This window comes from Schistocerca gregaria, chromosome 3 (genome assembly GCF_023897955.1).
Source record: "Schistocerca gregaria isolate iqSchGreg1 chromosome 3, iqSchGreg1.2, whole genome shotgun sequence".
NCBI lineage: Eukaryota > Metazoa > Arthropoda > Insecta > Orthoptera > Acrididae > Schistocerca > Schistocerca gregaria.
Genome location: NC_064922.1, coordinates 514,890,758 through 514,914,555, shown reverse-complemented (window position 1 = coordinate 514,914,555; position 23,798 = coordinate 514,890,758). Strand labels below are relative to the sequence as shown.

Below are 23,798 nucleotides of genomic sequence, written 5' to 3'. Positions count from 1 at the left end.
ACATAAAGCCTTATCGGTTGAATGCATATCGTAAAATTTCGATGTTGTCGCATTATCGCAAGATGAAACAGTTGCCATGACTTATGGAATGACCTTCGTATATATAACCATTTCTTGAAAATGTTACTATTATTTATAAAGCATTACGTGGTTTTGCCCTCGATTTTACCTCTTCCTTTAACGTATTTAATGGAAACGAACCATGTCGCCCACGCAATGAAGGTGCACTTAGCTATTAAAATAGCCAAAATAGCGCCACCCTTCAGAGATAGAGTGCTACAACTGGGAAAGTTGGTTGGTTGATTTGGGGGAGGGGGTCAAATAGAGAGGTCATTGGTCGCATCGGATTAAGGAAGGATAGGGAAGAAAGTCGTAAATGCGCTTTCAAAGGAACCATCCCGGCAATTGTCTGGAGCGACTTAGGAAAATCACGGGAAACCTAAATCAGGATGGCCGTCCTCCTCCCGAATGCGAGGGCAGTGTGCTAACCACTGCGCCACCTCGCTAGGTTTCAGAGGCAGAGAATTAGTTAATGAGTGTTTGTTGCTGCCGCAACAATCTTGTGTCCAACAACTCTTCCATTCCTCAAAACAGATCCTCCTCAACGGGAAACTGTTTACAGGCACATCGAAGAAATGGCAAACGACATGCAAACGCAACTGAAAGATAAGAACCAGGAGTCGGTCTATTTCTCTTTGGCTTCGGATGAAAACACTGATGCAACAGATGCTGCTCAGCTTGCTCTATTTGTGAGATGTGTTGACGCTGAGTTCAAACAGATGGAGGAACTCCTTGATTTAGTGCCATTCTCCGATACAACTACGGCGGACGACATATTTCCTTGCTTCGGAAACGCTGTTGACAAATATGATCTTTGTAAGGAAAAACTTAAGTTAATTGCAACAGATGGAGCTCCTGCAATGATTGGTCAAAAGTCTCTTGTCTTCCTGTCATAAGGAAAAAGATGAAAAAATTTGGGATCCCTCTGGAAATACCAGTGAAACACTGCGTTAATGTGTTGACAAAATGAGCCAAAATAAGTGGCTTCATGGACGATCTTGTAAAAACTGTTAATAAACTGATATTGCACTGTCTAGGATATCGGCAGTTTAAATCCTTCATAGCGGTGTTGGTATTTTTGCGAAGTATGCCGATTGTGTCGTGGTGTAGCTTTAGAACGTTTTTCCAGCTTGTGTAAAGACGAGTAAAAGAATTTTATGATCTCTAGTGGATATTAGATTTTGCATTTTTAACTAACCTCACAAAGCACTTTAATGTCTTGAGTACAACGTTTCACAATAGACACAAACTATTTTTTTTTCTACACCGGCTTTGGTGTTTAAGGAAAAATAGTGCTGTGGATAAAGCAGCATTCAGAAAGATCATTTGGGCAGTTTTCCGATTTTGCGCTAGTTATAAATAAAATAAATGTTGAAAAGGAGAATGTTTTGATGAATTTGTTACGGTGCTACAGGCTCTGTTACAAATCTTTGATAGTAGATTTAGTGACATAAATCGATTTGAACTTGATTTTTGTCTTTTTGCAACTCCATTTATAGTGGTGTTGAAAGTACCCTCCTGAAATTCAGTGTAGCTGTGTGCTCACGGAGAGGTTTCGCATTGCAGAAAATATTGAAAAGCTTTACAATAACTTCACTCAAAAAGTTTCGGCAGTGGTTTCGAACAGCTGCTCGATTCTGTAGTATGCACCGAACTACACATTTGTGTGAAAGTGTTTTTTCAACAATGAAATTAGCAAAATTAAATCTTAGGAGAAGTGTTACTGACTTTCATCTGATGGAATGATCAGTAATGTCATTTTAAAGATAGAGATGCTAGCGGAAAACATTTATAGAAAATAGCACAGTGATGAAGATAGACGTTTCTTTTTTTATAAGTAGTAGGCCAGTTCCGAACTTCACACTTCTAAGTGAGATTTCTTGAATTTAAGTTAATAGATGTTTGATGAAAAGAAGCATATGTTCTGTGCTTTTTACTTTATGTCTGTGTTGTATCCGTGACCAGGAAATGAAGTTGGCGAGATTGGTATTTTATTCTGTTTTTCTTGATACCTGTACACCCCCCCCCCTTTCCCTGTACTGATTGTGATTGCTGACAACCTATGCAATGCATTACTTATTACTTAGCGGTGCTGCAGTACTCTTTACGGCATTACGCAGTGAAAATTTTATTCTTCATTTTTTTCTTTATTGCTGTGTAGCGTAGTGCGATCAACCGCAAAACGGCATCAAGAAGGCGCTGACCTGCTGACCCGCGCACCCGCGCGCCAACGCGCCAATGGAAAGAGTGGGCAGCGCCCCCCCCCCCTCCCCCCCACCGTCACCACCCGTTGTCAACCAGCCGTCCGTCGCTGGTCGGTCGGCCTGGTTCGGTCGCAAACTTTGAGATCGGTACTGAGTATTAGCAATACGATACTTATCCTGCGTTCTGCGAGTAGTAATAGATTGTCACAGTACTTGCACGTAGGAGGCACAGCAAGTTAGGTAATGATTCTCTTCTTTGCAGAAATAAAGTGTTATATTATTCTTCAAGTTTAATGTACAGATCATATTGGATTCCTTTGTACATCCATATTTAAACTGGATGAAGGTGGAACACAGCTGGTATAGTTTTGATTAAAAATGAAATTCCGCCAGCAGTACTTAAGATTTTTTATTTACTTCACTACTGGTTTCTGCGTTGTTGCAACGGCCTTGCCGCAGTGGTTGCACCGGTTCCGGTGAGATCACCGAAGTTAAGCGCTGTCGGGCGTGGTCGGCACTTGGATGGGTGACCATCCATGCAGCCATGCACTGTTGTCATTTTTCGGGGTGCACTCAGCCTCGTGATGCCAATTAAGGAGCTACTCGACCGAATAGTAGCGGCTTAGGTCAAGAATACCATCAAAACGACCAGGAGAGCGGTGTGCAGACCCCCTGCATCCTCCGCTGAGGATGACAAGGCGGTCGGATGGTCCCCGTAGGCCACTCCGGGCCTGAAGACGGAGTGTAACTAGTTTCGGCGTTGCGTCAACGCCATCTTCAGGCTCGTACACTTTGCTGAAAACCGTTGTGTGTGGCTCAGTCTAGAAGTCCGCAGTGAGATCAACACGTGCTCCACATGGATGGGGGGCAGCAACTAGTGTGAAGTTAAAACCAGTGGGTCAAAGATAGTCTTTGACTATAGTTCAAATGCGTCTAAGCACTATGGGACTTACCATCGGAGGTCATCAGTCCCCTAGAAGTTAGAACCACGTAAACCTAACTAACCTAAGGACATCACACACATCCATACCCGTGGCAGGATTCGACCCTGCGACCGTAGCAGTCACGCTGTTCCAGAGTGAAGCACCTAAAACCGCTCGGCCACAGCGGCCGGCATTTGACTATGGAAATTTTGTGTTAAGTTCTTATGGGACCAGACTGCTAAGGTCATTGGTCCCTAAGCCTACACACTACTTCATCTAACTTAAACTAACTTATGGACAACACACACACCCATGCCCGAGGGAGGACTCGAACCTCCACGGGGAGGCAGCCGGACGCACCGTGACAAGGCGCCCAAGGCCGCGCGGCTACCCTACGCGGCGCTACTCTGACATTAAGAGGTTGGCACAGAAGAGAAATTCGTGGAAGGTCGCATCAAACCAGTCATAAGGTAGATGAAGAAGAAAAGAACAGGGGTAATCCACTACTAGACGTTCCGCTGTTGCCCGACAGCGGCAGCAACGGCGACCGGCGCCACCCAACTGTTGGCCGCACAAGTGCCACGCCCCTGGGGTTGAGGCGCCAGGGGCACAACGGATCGTGTGGATAAGAGACCGACCCACTGCAGGTCTAACAAGTTCTTGCCCAGTTGATTCCCAGTTGTCGAGCAGCTTCTGTTAGCAGCGCTCGACAATCATCTTAGAGCAGCCGCAACTTTCTCTACCGGAGCATTACACCAGGAAAGGCCTTTCGGCTTATGTTTCTTTCCATACAGTGAACTGTTCAAATGTTTAAATTATGCCGGCTATGCCGAGGACTTGCATATGGAGTTCACCAAGGCCGCTCTCTACCAAAATAGAGTATAATACAATATTTCTCTGAGTGAATTTCTGGATTTCTGCCCACAATCCACACACAGTCCAGACGATGCCAGAGTACGTTTGGCAACAAGATTTTACTTGGCCACTTCGCCGCCGCCGGAGCATAATACCGAAATGTTTTGGCAAATAACGGGAGGCTAATGAGACCATGCGTCGTGGGAAACTTTTGATCCATAACAAGGGCTGAGCTCATTCTTCACAAGACGCAACCGCACAGGTTCTTTTTTTAGAGTATGAACTTTCGTCTCAGATCCCCGCCCCCCTAATCCCATTTTTCCTGGCGGTGCATTCAAGGGACGTAAAAGAAATTATCTAGAAGGCATTTCGCGATGTGATTTTCGAAGTGGAACGTTTGATAAACAACCGAAATGCAGACTTCTACAATCAAGGCCTCCGCCAACTTATCCATCTTTTGGAAAAAAACGCAGCGTTGAAGGGCGTCAAAATCATTTGATGTGCACCAATGACAAGACACAATCAATACCTTCACTGCGCGATACCGATGGTAGTGTTACCGATAACAGTGCCAACAAAGGAAGAGTTAATAAACACGGTTCTCCTTCACACCAAACAAGACGAATTAGATGTTCCAGAAGGCGATTCAAGAACAGCAGCCAACATGAGTAGAAGGAGAAGTAGATATCCCCGGAGTCGTGAAGCAGCTTAAATGACGTAACAAAGGTAAGTCCCAAGGTCCAGATTTATACAAATTAAGTTTCTTTCAGAGTGTGCTGGTATAGTAGCTCCGCACTTAACGATCATATACAACCACTCACTCGGCTAAGGATTCGCACCTAAAGACTGGAGAGCTGTACAGGTCACACCAATATTCAAGAAAGGAAGTAGGAGTAATCAGAGGAATTACAGATATATATCACTGACGTATATTTGCAGTAGCATTTTGGAACGTATACTCCAAGAAAACGATCTAGTGACTAATAGTCACCACGGATTCAGAAAATATCGTTCTTGTGAAACACAACTAGATTTTTATTCTCACCAAGTAATGTGTACGGTCGACAAGTGATCTCAAATTGATTCGATAGTTTTAGAGTTCCAGACGGCTTTTGGCACCGTTCCTCACAAGCGACTTCTAATCTCATGGCGTACTTATGGAGGATCGCCTCTGTTGTGCGACTGGATTCGTGATTTCCGGTCAGGAAGGCCTGAATACATACTAAGTAACACAATGTCACCGAATAAAACAAAAGTGGCCTCTCTCTTTCCGCAAGAAAGTGTTATAGGCCCTCTACTGATCCTAATCCTTAAGCGACTGAGGAGTCAATCTGAGCAGGCCTCTTCAATTGTTTACAAACATGTGATGCTGTCATTTACAGTCTCGTAAAGTCTCAGATGATCAAAACCAATTGCAAAATGATTTAGACAAGATATGTGGACGGTGCGAAAAGTGTCCACCGACGCTAAATAATCGAAAGTGTTAGGTCTTCCAAATGAATACTAAAAGAAATCCGCTATATTTCGGTTACACGATAAAACACACAAATCTAAAGACTGTGATTTCAACTAAATACTTAGGGATCACAGTTGCGAATAACTTAAATTGGAATAATCAGATAGATAATATTGTAGGGAAAAATAACCAAAGACTGCAGTTTATTTCTATTAAAGAGAACGCTTGTTCATCCTCTTCTGGGTTACTGCTGCATCGTGTGGAATCCAAATTAGACAGGCCTGACGGAGGACGTCGAAAAAGTTGAAAGAAGGGCAGATTGTGTTGTATTATCGCTAGACTGTGGAGAGAGTATCAGGAATATTTTACGCGATCTGGGGAGGCAGTCATTAAAACAAAAGCGTTTTTCCTTACAGCAGACTCTTCTCTACGAAATTACAATCAGCAATTTTCTCCTCGAAATGTGAAAACATTCTGCTGGCGCCCACCTACATAGGGAGAAACGATCAGCGTAATAAAGTAAGAGAAATCCGAGGTTGTAAGGAAAGATCTGAGATTTCTTTTTACTCTGGTAGGCACTTCATTACGAATTGCAGAGGTCTTGTAGATGTAAATGCAAATAATTAAAACTTCATGGCTCCCCTACATCGAAGATGGCAGACAACAAAACGGGCAGATGAAGTATCCCTAAGTGCACAGAAGTGCAAACTGTAACAGATGGTAAAGCCTGAAAGAAGGATTTGCTCAGCAGTAGCCGATAAACGGCTGGTATTGCAGATGATGCCATTACTTTTAACACGCTAATAGTCCTGTCACAAAAATCCTAAAACGGCCCGCTCAATTTTTAGGACTGTGCATTAACGTGTTGCTGAGTATCTTAGAACCCAGTGTTAACGGATTTTACTAGGTCTGAATCGGAAAACGATATGTGAGGAAAAAAAAGTCATCACCTGCACTGATTTACCGAATTAATGGGAGGCCTAAATGGTATAGTCAGACCGAGATGCGGATCCTTCTTCTGATTTATTCTGGGAATATCCTCTGTAATGAACTTTGGTGTGGTTTGTAGAATATGAATGTACAATGTATGTAGATGTAGATGGATGTATGAGTTAGTACTCCACACATTCTTTTTTATTTATTCTTCTTATTCGCAATGCTTCCATGCCATTCCACACTTTTTCAATAGAAAGTAGTTGATTATTACGTCTGCAACTATTTGCTACTTTTTTTAATAGAAAGCAATTGATGATCATTATGTCTACAACCATTTGCTACTTTTTTATCATTTGAGCAGTGCAGCATTCCAAAGTTGCTGATAATAAAGGAGCTTTAGTAATATGAACGCACTGTACGTCCGTGTCAAGCACAAAGACACAATTCGTTGCAAGGTGGATCACTTCGCTAATATAATCTACCATTCCAGTGACCCACTTGTTCCTAAAAACTCTAGTCACATAAAGAGAGGCCCTGTATTTAGTTTCTTAAAAAAAATTGTTCCATAAAAATTTACAAGTGTGTGGTGCTAGAGAGGTTCAGTTTTAGATCTGCTACAGAGAATGTCTGTTGTCTTCCAGGTTGTAATACTACAAAATGTCTGTTGTCTTCCAGGTTGTAATACTACAGCGTTATAAAGTTACAGATAAATAGATCTGTCACAAAACCGTTGAACACTTGGAGTATGGCGAGTAAATATAGCGGTATGTAGGAAAGGTGTTCATGCAAGGTCACCACGCGCGTTGTCACGTATTTAAGTGAACTTCCGGCTTCTCGGAAGCGTTTAGCTGGTGTCACACAACAGTTATCTAAGGCTGTGCACATGGGGGACGGGAGCGACAATAAACAAACAGAAGCCGCCAAATATTGAGAAATCTTGTCGGGTGTTGCGCCCCACTCCAGACATAGAGCGACACTTCGATACAGGCTTATGCGCTGCGGGTTGCCCACTTGGACGGCTCTCGTAATTCGTTGCAATTCGCTCTGACAGCCTTCAGTCTCCGCGGATCCTCTCGCAATGGACGCAACGCACAGCGCGAGGTCAACAAATGCCTCGTTTCAACACACCTAACCACGTAATTTCACATAAACAGAGGTCATTACTACAATGCCGCTTATTAAAATTGCAACACCATTAGTGAAGAATGCAATAAACATTATTTTGTCATGAAGTTTCTTAAGTGCTTGGATTAACATTTCAGCGCACCCGCACGAAGCAGTTAGGAGTAAAGTCATCTGCGTTCCGCATATAAGCAAAGATTAGACAGCGGTTTTCTCATTCCTAAATCGCATTTGAATGTTAGTTGTTGTGAGAAGACCGTGTTGTGCCTTGAGCAAGAAGGAGGCAAGTTACCAGATGGTTAGGAATTCGACAGCGACAGAATCGTAAGCTATCGAAGTTGCAATTTATTGTTCCACGACACTGCTGCCTCGCATTGGACGGAATATAAGGGCTGTCGTTCGAATATGCAATCGATGGGTCAGAAGTACGATCCTCAACACAATGCAGGATCTCAACGGCCGCGTGCGACTAGCACCAGAGAGGATAGGTTCATTGTTCGCTCAATGGTGCAGGATGGAACACCTACGTCATGTACCTCGAGTAATGAAACTGGCCTATTTGCAGTGAGACAGGAATCGACGCGGACAGTGTGATACCGTGGATTGTTAGCACTTCGACCATTGATGCTGCTCTCCCTGCGCGTAGAACATCACGATGGGTCTACACTGAGGTGACAAAAGCTACAAGATAGCGATATCCACATATTCAGATGGCGGTACTATCGCGTACACAAGGTACAAAAGGGCAGTGTATCGGCGGAGCTGTCATTTGTACTCAGGTGATTCATGTGCAAAGGTGTCCTAGTGATTATGGCCGCACGACGGCAATGAACAGACTTTCAACGCGGAATCGTAGTTAGAGCTAGACGCACGGGACATTCCGTTTCAAAAATCGTTAGGAAATTCAATATACCGAGATCCACAGTATCAAGAGTGTGCCGAGAATACTATATTTCAGGCATTACCTCTCATCAGGAACAACGCAGTAACCGACGGCCTTCACTTCACGACCGAGAGCACCGGCGTTTGCGTAGAGTTATCAGTGCTATCAGACAAGCAACACTGGATGATATAACTCCGTAAATCAATGTGGGGCGTACGACGAACGTGTCCCTTAGGTCAGTGCGTCTAAATTTCCCGTTAATGGGCTACGGCAGCAGACGAGAGAAGGGAGTGCCTGGCTGACGGCACCACGTCGCCTGCAGCTCCTCTCTTGGGCTCGTGTTCATATCGGTTGGACGCAAGACGACTGGAAAACCGGGCCTGGTCAGATGGGTCCCGATTTCAGTTAATAATAGCTGATGGTACGGTTCGAGGGTGACGCAGGCCCCACAACGCCATGGAATCATCAACATGGCAATGTGCAAGCTGGTGGTGGCCACCCTATGGTGTGGGCAGTGTTTACATGGAATTGACTGGTCTTCTGGTCCAACTGAACTAATCATTGAATGTAAATGATTATGTTCGGCCACTTGAACATTTTAGCTATTCATGGACTTCACGTTCTCCAACTACGATGGAATTTTTATGGATGACAATGCGCCATGGCACAGGGCCACAGTTGTTCGCCACTGGTTAGAAGAACATTCTGGACAATTCGGGTGAATGATTTTGTCACCAAAACCACCCAACATGAATCCTATCGAACATTTAAGGAACCCAATCTCGAGGTCAGTTCGTGCACAAAAACCTGCATCGGCAACACTTTCACAATTACGGACGGCTATAGAGGCATCATGGCTCAGTGTTTCTGTAGGGCAGTTCCAACGACTTGTTGTGTCCGCCGAGTTGCTGCAGTACGGTGGGAAACAGGAGGTCTGACACGACACTGGGTAACATTCCATGAGTTTTGTCACCTTCGAGGAAAATGAACACTGTAAGACTGCACTCTCCACCGCCATATGAGCCCATTTCCTGGTGTAATGGTTTGAGGTACTACTAGGTAGACAACATGTTTGTAGAACATTTGTCAATTTGGGCAGCAGCCTTTACGTTTCTGACGAACTAGTCTCGATGGTTGTGCCCTATCTTCAAGGTCTCTGTGACGTTATCTTTCAACAAGATAACACAAGACCATGTACTTCCCGTGTTGGACTGACCTACCTCTATACAGATGATGTTCAACTTTGTCCCTGCCAATACATTCTCAAGATCACTCGTCCACTGCACGCATATGGACAAGATAGGCTAACTCTCACCAGTTGCTAGAACTGAAGTCATCCAAGCTCAGTCTGCGTCAGTTCCCAACCAGGCTTTAGCTATTGTGGCTGCCACAGGTGTCAACTCTGTGTACTAAATTTCACGCCTTCTATACCACCTACAATTTATTCGTTTATTCTTCTACAACATGGTACAAGCACAAAAAGGAAAATTTCATTATTTGCAGCCTCCCGATGCTACAATTTAAACAGCCAACTGTGTATAATGTACAATCTGATCCCCACAAAAGGTTGTAGTTCACGTCTTGGACATGCGGCACGTCTCCAATGACATGGAAGCGCTTCCATTGCAGAAAATGTCCAGTGATCTTCACAACACTGGCGTCAGAGTCCCCCACTATTCGTGGGTGGATGTAGTTAATGTGGAAGCACTAAATACACAAAATTACACAGGGACAAGTTTACCAGGAGTATGCAATGTGTGTCACATTTCACATCAAAAACTGTAACAGCTGCAAATAAAAATGAGAGTAGGGAAAAACATCGGTGCCAAAGGAAGGAATAACCCAAAAATTTGCAAACAGGCGACTCTTGCTGACCCTCAACATAAACAGATGTAAGGTATTGCGACTACTTTGGAAGAAAGACACTTTATTGCTTGATTACACAATTGAAGAAGAATCACTGGACCGGCCGGAGTGGCCGAGCGGTTCTAGACGCTTCAGTCTGGAACCACGCGATCAATACGGTCGCAGGTTCGAATCCTGCCTCGGGCATGGAGGTGTGTGATGTCCTTAGGTTAGTTAGATTTAAGTAGCTCTAAGTTCTAGGGGACAGATGACTTCAGATGTTAAGTCACAGCGTCCTGAGACATGATGTTTTTCATTGATTATAACGTATAGGGAGAAACAGAAATATAATAAAAGAGAATACAACACGAGCAAATGCAAGATATGGGAAAAATCCAGGAGAGAGGGGGCGGGAGGGAGGGAGGGAGGGAGGGAGGAAGGGAGGGAGGGAGCGAGAGAGAGAGAGAGAGAGAGAGAGAGAGAGAGAGAGAGGGGGGGGGGGGAGGGAGGGAGAGAGAGATGAGGGAGAGAAAGTAAGAGGGAGGATAGATTTCACTCGTCTGAACAGAGATGCTCCATTGACAACAGAAGAGACAAGATGCCGGTGAACAAGACGCAGCGGCAGGCAAGGATGCCGCTCTCCCCCCTGTGGTGGCACACGCCCTCTTCTTCCCCCCCCCCCCCCCCCCCCTCCCCCAACCCACAACAAGGAAGTGCGATCGATTGCTCGCGAGACAGCCGACCGTCACGCAACGAACCACTCCGATGAAAGACTGCACTCGGTAATAAATCAATCGCTAATTTCCGCAATAAATCACTTGGTTATTTTCTTCATCCCTAAGCGAGAGCAATCTGTCTTGGCGGATGGTGGAACACACTAAGCGCCGGCGCAACCCTCCAGACCCTATCGCGGTCGGAGGAAAATATTTTCTCCAAACAGGGAAACAGACTGCCGCCCGTCCCTTCTCAACTGTTTACCACCGGTGCCCTCAAACAAACACCGCTGGTGTTCCAACCCTTAAGTTACATTTACAAACAAAGCAGGTTCCCCGCACTGCGGCAGGATTAACATCAGCCGTTGATACATCCATGAGTAGGGGGAGGACATGGCAATCACGACCTTCACCGACGCCCCCACCGAAGAACATTTTACTAAAAGCGTTATGAAACTAATCTGCGTTAGTAACAGTTTGAGCTCCCAAATAAAAACCTGGAACGCTACGCGCATGTCACCACAATGAAGAAATTTGTACGTTATGCAACATTCCATTAATAATACTGCAGCTGCACGCAGCGGTAGCACTATGACGTTGAAGCAACACCTTGGTGTATTCCTGATTACATTTGTTAAATAAGGGTCGCCTAATCATGGGAGAAGTAGTACGGAGTGTGTGTGACGGGGAGGGGGGGGGGGGGAGGGGTTATAAATGGGTGTCGATTTCAAAATAATCAATCATTTACTCAAATTCAAAACCAACATGGAATATTACATCAAACTGAATCTTCAAAAACAAAAATACAGAAAAGTAAGGTGAAACACTGAATCTAATAATTTGGGACTCTGAAATACGGTAGGAAGACAAATACGAACAAATTCGGAGATCCTCATCTGCGTAAGTCGCACTTTCAAACCCTCAAGAGAAACAACCCAATGAACTCCGCATACAAATGGCACAAACAACCAGGTCAATGTGAGCTGCTCAGAATAGAGACTCTGAGAAATAAAACTAACACCTCACGCTATTGTCAAAAGCGACACATACATCCTCAAACTTCCCAGCCAGCATGGGACGACAACCAAGAAGCGAATCGAGAAAGCTAGGAAGCGAATCATCAGAAAGCAAATGTCTCTGTTCTCAAACCGAGCTCTGTCTCTTTAGAGGGGTGGCAGCAAGTTTTTGATCAACGTGACAAACGTAAATCTGCTTCAAAGCATGGAAACTGAGGGGAGCATGGCATAAGTTTCCCTGATACGACCTATAAACACGCATAAACAATTTGCTAGGTTGGTACTGAGTTTCAATGGCCTTGCTCTATTGGAGGATGTAACACACATAATTTCAGGATTGACTTAACAGATGGAGCTAAATTTCTCGCGTTCCATGGGAATAATATGGCAGCATTTTTCTTGACATCCATGCTGAATAAATACTTGCTACAGGTCAAGTGGACATTGGGGGCAAGCGCCTCTGCAGCAGCGCGTCAAGATTTAACTTGCGGAAACAGCAACTTCAAAATACGCCGAGCTGGCCCTGGGAACCAACCTAGGATTCCAGCCAACCCTTGAGCAAAGCGTTTCTGTCATACATTAGAGTGAGCACTGTTAGTCCCGGAATCCCATTCTTTGCCTGAGAACCTTTCAGCCACCTAACAGTCTGCCCCGCCCACTTTAGAATTGTGAAGTCATGTTACAGTTTATGTTTTTATTTTATTTATTTATTTATTTATTTTGTCATCAGTCTACTGACTGGTTTGATCCGGCCCGCCACGAATTCCTTTCCTGTGCTAACCTCTTCATCTCAGAGTAGCACTTGCAACCTACGTCCTCAATTATTTGCTTGACGTATTCCAATCTCTGTCTTCCTCTACAGTTTTTGCCCTCTGCAGCTCCCTCTAGTACCATGGAAGTCATCCCCTCATATATTAGCAGATGTCCTATCATCCTATCCCTTCTCCTTATCAGTGTTTTCCACATGTTCCTTTCCTCTCCGATTCTGCGTAGAACCTCCTCATTCCTTACCTTATCAGTCCACCTAATTTTCAACATTCGTCTATAGCACCACATCTCAAATGCTTCGATTCTCTTCTATTCCGGTTTCCCACAGTTCATGTTTCACTACCATACAATGCTGTACTCCAGACGTACATCCTCAGAAATTTCTTCCTCAAATTAAGGCCGATATTTGATATTAGTAGACTTCTCTTGGCCAGAAATGCCTTTTTTGCCATAGCGAGTCTGCTTTTGATGTCCTCCTAGCTCCGTCCGTCATTGGTTATTTTACTGCCTAGGTAGCAGAATTCCTTAACTTCATTGACTTCGTGACCATCAATCCTGATGTTAAGTTTCTCGCTGTTCTCATTTCTGCTACTTCTCATTACCTTCGTCTTTCTGCAATTTACTCTCAAACCATACCGTGTACTCATTAGACTGTTCATTCCGTTCAGCAGATCATTTAATTCTTCTTCACTTTCACTCAGGATAGCAATGTCATCAGCGAATCGTATCATTGATATCCTTTCACATTGTATTTTAGTTCCACTCCTAAACCTTTCTTTTATTTCCATCATTGCTTCCTCGATGTATAGATTGAAGAGTAGGGGCGAAAGGCTACAGTCTTGTCTTACTCCCTGTTCATTCCGTTCAGCAGATCATTTAATTCTTCTTCACTTAGGATAGCAATGTCATCAGCGAATCGTATCATTGATATCCTTTCACATTGTATTTTAGTTCCACTCCTAAACCTTTCTTTTATTTCCATCATTGCTTCCTCGATGTACAGATTGAAGAGTAGGGGCGAAAGGCTACAGTCTTGTCTTACTCCCTTATTAATACGAGCACTTCGTTCTTGATGGTCCACTCTTATTATTCCCTCTTGGTTGTTGTACATATTGTATATGACCCGTCTCTCCCTATAGCTTACTCCTACTTTTTTCAGTATCTGGAACAGCTTCAGCTTGCACCATTTTATACTGTCGAACGCTTTTTCCAGGTCGACAAATCCTATGAACGTGTCTTGATTTTTCTTCAGCCTTGCTTCCATTAGTAGCCGTAACACCAGAATTGCCTCTCTCGTGCCTTTACTTTTCCTAAAGCCAAACTGATTGTCACCTAGCGCATTCTCAATTTTCTTTTCCATTCTTCTGTATATTATTCTTGTAAGCAGCTTCGATGCATGAGCTGTTAAGCTGATTGTGCGACAATTCTCGCACTTGTCAGCTCTTGCCGTATTCGGAATTGTGTGGATGATGCTTTTCCGAAAGTCAGATGGTATGTCGCCAGACTCATATATTCTACACACCAACGTGAATAGTCGTTTTGTTGCCACTTCCCCTAATGATTTTAGAAATTCTGATGGAATGTTGTCTATCCCTTCTGCCTTATTTGACCGTAAGTCCTCCAAAGCTCTTTTAAATTCCGATTCTAATACTGGATCCCCTATCTCTTCTAAATCGACTCCTATTTCTTCTTCTATCACATCAGACAAATCTTCACCCTCATAGAGGCTTTCAATGTATTCTTTCCACCTATCTGCTCTCTCCTTTGCATTTAACAGTGGAATTCCCGTTGCACTATTAATGTTACAACCGTTGCTTTTAATGTCACCAAAGGTTGTTTTGACTTTCCTGTATGTTGAGTCTGTCCTTCCGACAATCATATCTTTTTCGATGTCTTCACATTTTTCCTGCAGCCGTTTCGTCTTAGCTTCCCTGCACTTCCTATTTATTTCATTCCTCAGCGACTTGTATTTCTGTATTCCTGATTTTCCCGGAACATGTTTGTACTTTCTCCTTTCATCAATCAACTGAAGTATTTCTTCTGTTACTCATGGTTTCTTCGCAGCTACCTTCTTTGTACCAATGTTTTCCTTCCCAACTTCTGCAATGGCCCTTTTTAGAGACGTCCATTCCTCTTCAACTGTGTTGCCTACTACGCTATTCCTTATTGCTGTATCTATAGCGTTAGAGAACTTTAAACGTATCTCGTCATTCCTTAGAACTTCCGTACCCCACTTCTTAGCGTATTGATTCTTCCTGACTAATGTCTTGAACTTCAGCCTACTCTTTATCACTACTATATTGTGATATGAGTCTATATCTGCTCCTGGGTACGCCTTACAATCCAGTATCTGATTTCGGAATTTCTGTCTGACCATGATGTAATCTAATTGAAATCTTCCCGTATCTCCCGGCCTTTTCCAACTATACCTCCTCCTCTTGTGATTCTTGAACAGGGTATTCGCTATTACTAGCAGAAACTTGTTACAGAACTCAATTAGTCTTTCTCCTCTTTCATTCCTTGTCCCAAGCCCATACTCTCCTGTAACCTTTTCTTCTACTCCTTCCCCTACAACTGCATTCCAGTCGCCCATGACTATTAGATTTTCGTCCCCCTTTACATACTGCATTACCCTTTCAATATCCTCATACACTTTCTTTATCTGTTCATCTTCAGCTTCCGACGTCGGCATGTATACCTGAACTATCGTTGTCGGTGTTGGTCTGCTGTCGATTCTGATTAGAACAACCCGGTCACTGAACTGTTCACTGTAACAGACCCTCTGCCCTACCTTCCTGTTCATAACGAATCCTACACCTGTTATACCATTTTCTGCTGCTGTTGATATTATCCGATACTCATCTGGCCAGAAATCCTTGTCTTCCTTCCACTTCCCTTCACTCACCCCTACTATATCTAGATTGAAGCTTTGCATTTCCGTTTTCTAGTTTCCCTACCACGTTCAAGCTTCTGACATTCCACGCCCCGACTCGTAGAACATTATCCTTTCGTTGATTATTCAATTTTTTCTCATGGTAACCTCCCCCTTGGCAGTCCCCTCCCAGAGATCCGAATGGGGGACTGTTCCGGAATCTTTTGACAATGGAGAGATCATCATGACATTTCTTCAACTAAAGGCCACATGTCCTGTGGATACACGTTACGTGTCTTTAATGCAGTGGTTTCCATTGCCTTCTGCATCCTCATGTCGTTGATCATTGCTGATTCTTCCGCCATTAGGGGCAATTTCCCACCCCTAGGACAAGAGAGTTTTTATATAAAACTGAACTAACCTCCGTCCGGACAAGTCTCGGAATACCCGATGACAACGACAACGACCGACCACCGAGTCATCCTTGCCTATTGGCGTCACTGGATGTGAGATCAGCACACCGTTCTCCTAGCCGTTTACAGTTTTCGTGAGTGGAGCCGCTACTGCTCAGTCAAGTAGCTCCTCAGTTTCCCTCACAAGGGCTCAGTGCACTCCGCTTGCCAACAGCGGCATGGCAGACCGGACGGCCATCCATCCAATTGCTAGCCAAGACCGACAGCGCTTAACTTCAGTGATCTGACGGCAACCGGTGTTAACACTGCGGCAAGACCGTTGGAATATTTTTACATACAACAACTCTTAATTTTTCAGCCAGCTTCCGCGGAAAAAAGTCACATGAAATGTGTCTCGAAAATGGCAAGGAAATCTAGTAAATTACGAGCTATGATTAACACATTATATTTTTAAGGTGCTTGGCTGAGAGCTTGTCCACGTGCATGAGGCTGCAGACTGGCGCCAACAGAAAACAACCAGGCAAAACAAACCACTCACAGACTAGTCTCCTGCTGCTGAAAACAAATCCGCATTGCTTTGTGTGTCCACAAGTACATTGCTGGCTATTAAAATTGCCACACCAAGAAGAAATGCAAATAATAATAACCGGGAGTTCATTGGACAAATATATTATACTAGAACTGACATGTGATTACATTTTCACGCAATTTCGGTGCATAGATCCTGAGAAATCAGTACCCAAAACAACCACCTCTGGCCATATAACGGCCTTGATACCCCTGGGCATTGGGTCAAACAGAGCTTGGATGGCGTGTACAGGTACAACTGCCCCCATGATAACATAGTTCATCAAGAGAAGTGACTGGCGTACTGTGACGAGCCAGTTGTTCGGCCACCATTGACCAGACGTTTTCAATTGGTGAGAGATCTGGGGAATGTGCTGGCCAGGGCAGCAGTCGAAGATTTTCTGTATCCAGAAAGGCCCGTACAGGACCTGCAACATGCGGTCGTGCATTATCCTGCTGAAATGTAGGGTTTTCCTTCGAATGAAGGATAGAGCCACGGGTCGAAACACATCTGACACGTAACGTCCACTGTTCAAAGTGCCGTCAATGCGAACAAGAGGTGACCGAGACGTGTAAACAATGGCACCCCATACCATCACGCCGGGTGATATGCCAGTATGGCGATGACGAATACACGCTTCCAATGAGCGTTCACCACGATGTCGCCAAACATGGATGCGACCATCATGATGCTGTAAACAGAACCTGGATTCATCCGAAAAAATGACGCTTTGCCATTCGTGCACCTAGGTTCGACGTTGAGTACACCATCGCAGGCGCTCCTATCTGTGATGCAGCGTCAAGGGTAACCGCAGCCATGGTCTCCGAGCTGATAGTCCCTGCTGCTGCAAACGTCATCGAACTGTTCGTGCAGATGGTTGTTGTCTTACAAACGTCCCCATCTGTTGACTCAGGGATCGAGACGTGGCTGCACGATCCGTTACGGCCATGCGGATAAGATGCCTGTCATCTCGACTGCTAGCGACACGAGGCCGTTGGGATCTAGCATGGCATTCCGTATTACCCTCCTGAACCCACCAATTCCATATTCTGCTAACAGTCATTGGATCTCGACCAACGCGAGCAGCAATGTAGCGATACGATAAACCGCAATCGCGATAGGCTACAATCCGACCTATTTCAAAGTCGGACACGTGATGGTACGCGTTTCTTCTCCTTATACGAGGCATCACAACAATGTTTCAGCAGGCAACACCGGTCAACTGCTGTTTGTGTATGAGAAATCGGTTGGAAACTTTCCTCATGTCAGCACGTTGTAGGTGCCGCCACCGGCGCCAACGTTGTGTGAATGCTCTGTAAAGCTAATCATTTGCATATCACAGCATCTTCTTCCTGTCGGTTAAATTTCGCCTCTGCAGCACGTCATATTCGTGGTGTAGCAATTTTAATGGCCAGTAGTGTACATCCAGCGATGTAGAAGATCTTGTATAAGCTAAGGCAGAAAGGAAAAAAAAAAAACACCCACTAGGAACAAAACAATAGAAATACTAACCGTCCCGTAAAAACAACGGGAGGAAACGCCATCCTCCCCACTAACACGCTGGCATAATCACAGTCTGCACACCTCTGCACTCAGTTCTAGTGACCAGTGAAATACTTATAGTGGCGAGTGCACGCTCCAAGTTTACATGTAAACCAGCTTCTCGCGGGTAGCAGTAAGTGTCTACTGCCAGACGACTTGGTATTATATTAAAGGTAAAGTCCTGATGATTCATTAACGTATCATCGCTCAGCCCAAACAGCTAAGGATGGAAATTTGTAATTTGGAGAGGGAGTCGATATTATATTATAGGTATCGTTTCAGAAGGGATTTTTTAGCACTGTACAGCATCTCGTTAACGTCTTTGTGCTCATATTGCACAAATTATGTAAGCGGCGCTTACTAATAAAATCAACATTATGCCTTTCTCCCTTGTTTGACCTTTTCTGCCCCCGTGCCGTTCCTGATACGTTACATGCGTAAACATTTCTATACGTCTTCCATCCACAGACTTGCGCCTGGTGGCCACATTTAGAACTATTTTTTTCCACCGCGGATCTGTTCCTCATTAACGCACTAGCTTATCTACCAAGACTTACTACACTGGGCCTCTGTGTGTAGCTGCACTTTAATTGTAACCACATAGTATGTACAGAGGTTGGTCAAGGCTGGCTCCTCTGTGGAGTTGCGACAGCTCATTACTTCTTTTTCCGAGTCACTCCAAACACCAATTAAATATGGAACAAATAACGATACACTTTAGACCCTCATCGTTACTATAAACAATAAATCACATACACAAACCTTGCACTTGAATAAGTTAATCTAATAGTACAAATCATATCTCAATCCCTACAGAAATTCCAGAGATTTGCCATAACTTACTGACGGAACAATGTGGCGGGGTACCTGGATTTATAATATATATAGGTTATAATATATATAGGTTATAATGGTGTGAAAGTGGTGACAGCTTGTTGCTGTTATTCTTCTTAAATCAACTGCAAGACATATGAAGGCTCCACACACTTTCAAAATGTTGGATTGGAAAGGCAATTTCTTAATAGTCATACTCAAACAATTTACTAAGTACAGGTACAGACCAATTACTATTATTATATTAAAACCTTTTTATTGTTATTGCTATTAAAATCTGTCGCATCTGTTTACATTTGTCGAAAGGGGGGGGGGGGGGGCGAGGGAGGAGAGAGAGACGGTAACATACTGTCAACCCCCTCTCCTAAAACTGAATACTGCGGATGCGCTCTTGGTTGCCATGCAGTTATAGCTTGTGTGCACCGATGTGATTATTCTTCAATTTACTGTACGTGCTGTCGATATTACCATTTGACGTCGAATCGCGTACTTAACAATTTCTGATGGATATTGTGCTAGCATTTTCTGTTGCCCAAACAACAACGATGTTGAGGGGACACGTGAGAATCACGTGGCCACTGCCTGTCACTGCATATTCAGGGAAATATCTCCCGGTTTACTACCTACAAACCAAAGAAAGGAGACTGTTCCCGTCACTACTGAAGTAGCGGCGCTGATAAGGGTGTAGATTAGTTTCCTAAAACAAAAACACACACACACACACACACACACACACACACACACACACACACACACACACACACGCGCGCGCGCGCTCGCGCGCGCGCGCGCGCACGCACCGTTAAACTGGGAAAACGAAGACGGTTATACGTGTTGAAGGATCAGACGAGAAGTACCATTATTTTACTGATAACATATCTGCGTTTGCCTCTAGTGCAGACAGACTTAATAATGCATCAAAAGCACTAATAGGACAAGTCCTAAAGTAGGCCTGAAAATAAATTACAACAAATCATCCAACATCTGGAGAACGACTGCTCCATAACTGATGAAAGCCAGCACCGGCGTCACAAAACACTGGTCCTCGATTCCCACTTGCTGCAAGAGTAAGCGTAGCGCGGCAGTAAGTCGTGGAGACTGCACAGTAGCAGCAGAAGAATGGAGTGAGCGGAGGGAAGGGAAGGGTACTCACCGCTTCTCCTGTAGGCGCTGCTGGTTGTAGCGGCGGTGCACGTCTTCCAGTTCGGCCACCAGGCCGCGCTGCATCATCTCGTCCACCCGGGCGTCCAGGCGAGCATCCAGTATCTCCTGTGGGCACGAGTCGGAGGACCAGATAGCCAACAGGGGTCACCTCATCCGCTGTCAGAGTTATATCTAACTAATAATGACACAAGCCGACAGTAATCCAACAATGAGGAACCTGTCTCCACTGGTTCCTCATTCTTGGATTAATGTCTCAGAGCTCTGCCACACATACTGTAACACAAGTCTACGACAGTGGAATGAATCTTTCACTATGCAGTGGAGTGTTGGCGTTCTGAAGCTTCCTAGGACATTGAAACTGTGCGACGGGCTGGGTCTCCAACAGAGGCTTTTCCTTTCGCGGGCGATGCTCTTACCTACAGGGTTACCCAAACACAGCTCATGACCCGGCGTCAAACGTCCTCTTCTACTGCTATCTCGTTCCTACATTCCAAACTTTCTGCTGGGAAGCATCAAAACAATTCACACTTCATTGCGTTTCGGGATACAGCGCTGCGTTTGATCGATGCATCCCTACAGTCACGAGAGACGCTGTATATCCCTGGTACATTTTAGTGGATCTTTCGCAGGGTAAAGGAACTCTTTTGTCTTGGGCAGTAATCGAATGAAAGTTCTCATGTTGCATTTTCACAGAAGCCTCGCAATTTTGGCGGAGACTAGATCTCTGTAAGGAAGGAAAGCGAGCTCTTGTCTCCTTCCCCTCTTCTCGGTTTCCTGCAGGTTTTCTTTTCTTGAACGACCTTCTACTCTACGTCCACTTTTACGGAGCATTTCTTTCAGATATTGCAGCTCGGCTAGGACATCACAGGCGACGAGCGCCCGATGTGGTGGTCAGCACTGTCTGCATCTCCCCTGTATGACTGTAGCTTGTTGCGAGCACGTAAAAAATGTTCAAATGTGTGTGAAACCCTAAACTGCTGAGGTCATCGGTCCCTAGACTTACACACTACTTAAACTAAGTTACACTAACTTATACTAAGAAGAACACAAACGTCTGTGGTCATCAGTCCCCTAGAACGTAGAACTACTTAAACCTAACTAACCTAAGGACATCACACACATCCAAGCCCGAGGCAGGATTCTAACCCGCGACCGTAGCGGTCGCGCGGTTCCGGACTGTAGCGCCTAGAACCGCTCGGCCACTCTGGCCGGCTGTCCGAGAGAGGACTCGAACCTAGGGCGGGAGGGGCTGCACAGTCTGTGACTTGGCGCCTCAAACCACGCGGCCACTCCTCGAGGCTAGCAGGTAAAAGTCTGTGTCGGTTTTCTTCCTATTTATTGCATAGCCCAGTGTACCACCTGTCTGCTTTCTATTAACATATCCAAGAAAGGGAGACATCCATTATCCTCTATTTCCATACTGAACGCAATGTTTCATGGCTACTGTTACGTTAATCCAGAGACTCATCCAGACATGCTCCCCCACCATGAAAGTGTCGTCGGCGTAGCTGAAGAAGTGCTGGGAACTCTAAAATACCAGTTCCTCAGATTGTTCATGGTAGAGATTTACAATTCCAGGGGCCAGTGGGGATCCCGAGGAAACTCCATCTACTTGTTCAAAAAACTCCCCGTTGACACTGAAGCAGAAGGTACTCAGTACATGCTTGATAAGTTTAACTGTTTACGACTCGAAGGAGGGTCTGGAGTCTTGATACTTCCGTGAAGAGCGACGTAACACGAGCAGGTCACCCTTCTGCAGTCGCATTCCCTCAAGAAATTTCGCGCCGGCTGCGGTGGTCTCGCGGTTCTAGGCGCGCAGTCCGGAACCGTGCGACTGCTACGGTCGAAGATTTGAATCCTGCCTCGGGCATGGATGTGTGTGATGTCCTTAGGTTAGTTAGGTTTAAGTAGTTCTAAGTTCTAGAGGACTGATGACCACAGCAGTTGAGTCCCATAGTGCTCAGAGCCATTTGAACCATTTTTTGAAATTTCGCGAAATTGGCCGAGTTCTTTACTTGGCGACTGCAGTGCCCTACAATAGCATGGATTTGCCCTGTGAGAGCAGTGTCGAATATTGGCCGCAGAGACACAGCTTCCTTGTGAATTTTTCTTTAGTCCTTACAGACCTGGTATGGCTGCCGCCCTGGGATACAGTCGGTTCTTGACTTCCTGTGGCAAATCTGGCCTCTTCAACACGTCAACCGTTTTCCTACTCATCGTCATGGTCGGGTCCTTCCTGAGCAGTGAGCCGCTTTTGTGCTGGTAGTCGTCGGTACGCATTAGCACCGCTACATTCCCTTTATCGGGTGGTAGGACCACAGCTTCAACATCATCTCTCTAGAATCGGAGAGACTCCCGTTGCGTTGCATTCAAGTTTGCTTTCAGGAAGTCGGGACTCGTCGATGAGCCTGCATGGTCCACGCCTAAATTTCTCTGCTTTTTCCTTTGGCAGGCCCCGAACAACCTCCTCCGCACCACTAATTGCAGGGGTTGAACAAAAGTATGGAAACACCGGGTAGCCAAAGCTGCAGGTGGAGCTGCTGTACCTGACCGCCGACGGCTCCTGTGCAATTGACACAATACGCTGCAAGCGTCAGTCGTGAACACAAATGGTTCAAATGGCTCTGAGCACTATGGGACTTAACATCTGTGGTCATCAGTCCCCTAGAACTTAAATACTTAAACCTAACTAACCTAAGGACACCACACACATCCATGCCCGAGGCAGGATTCGAACCTGCGACCGTAGCACTCCCGCGGTTCCGGACTGAGCGCCTAGAACCGCTAGACCACCGCGGCCGGGAGTCGTGAACACGACTGTGGTCTGTGTAGCTGCTAGTGCATTACGTCGGAGCAAAGTGAATTCGAACGTAGTTATTGGTAGTTCCTGCAATAGACCATAAATTGCAAAGATTGTCCACCCTCACTGTAGATAGATGATGGATTTCTTTTTTGAGGGGGAGTTGTAGGTATCATTCGTGATACACCGAGAATCACTTCATCATCATAAAACTGGGTCGTATAAATAAGCAGTATGAATTGTGTCATTGACTAATTAGTTCTTGGTTTAATATTCACACAGACAAACTAAAACTGAATATTATTTATTTTTGATTATTTAAAAAAAAAATTGTTTTCCATTTTAAAATTTAGTTAGGCACTAACGTTGGCAATGGTGGTGGATTGTACATGTTTGTGCGTGGGAGGAGGGGGGAGCGTGTGGTAATTAGCTAATATCTGATTGCATTCTCGGACAACGGTCTCAGAAATGTTGGGAACCACTGCAGTAGTGGATGGCGTTCCCACCGAGCGGCTGCCCGGCGGCAGAGTGTCAGTATTGTGTTTGTTCTCCGTTTCGGTTTACTCCCTCCCACCCACCTGGCCGTTACGTTTTTAGATCAGTTTCATTATTGTGCACCCCGTTTTATCTAGTTCTGTCAAAATGCAGCTCTTGCACTCACTGGCCCGATCGCTGTCACGTGTTACCAAACATAGTAAGCCGCCTTATTCCGGCAGCCTGCTCTGTTGGTTTTCACACATATGTTGTGCTATGCAATGAAGCGCTAAAGAAACTGGTATAGGCAAGCATATTCAAATACAAAGCCATGTTAACAGAGTACAGCA

The 23,798-nt window shown here is 44.9% G+C and overlaps 1 protein-coding gene across 1 annotated transcript in view; it reads right to left on the bottom strand.

The window, feature by feature from the left end:
• LOC126354033 (tRNA dimethylallyltransferase) overlaps positions 1-23,798 on the bottom strand; it is a 1,733,584-nt gene that overhangs the window by 291,284 nt on the left and 1,418,502 nt on the right. The window contains exon 6 of the mRNA XM_050003367.1: positions 20,164-20,279. Within this exon, the coding sequence (XP_049859324.1) occupies positions 20,164-20,279 (116 nt within the window). The remainder of the gene's footprint in view (positions 1-20,163; positions 20,280-23,798) is intronic.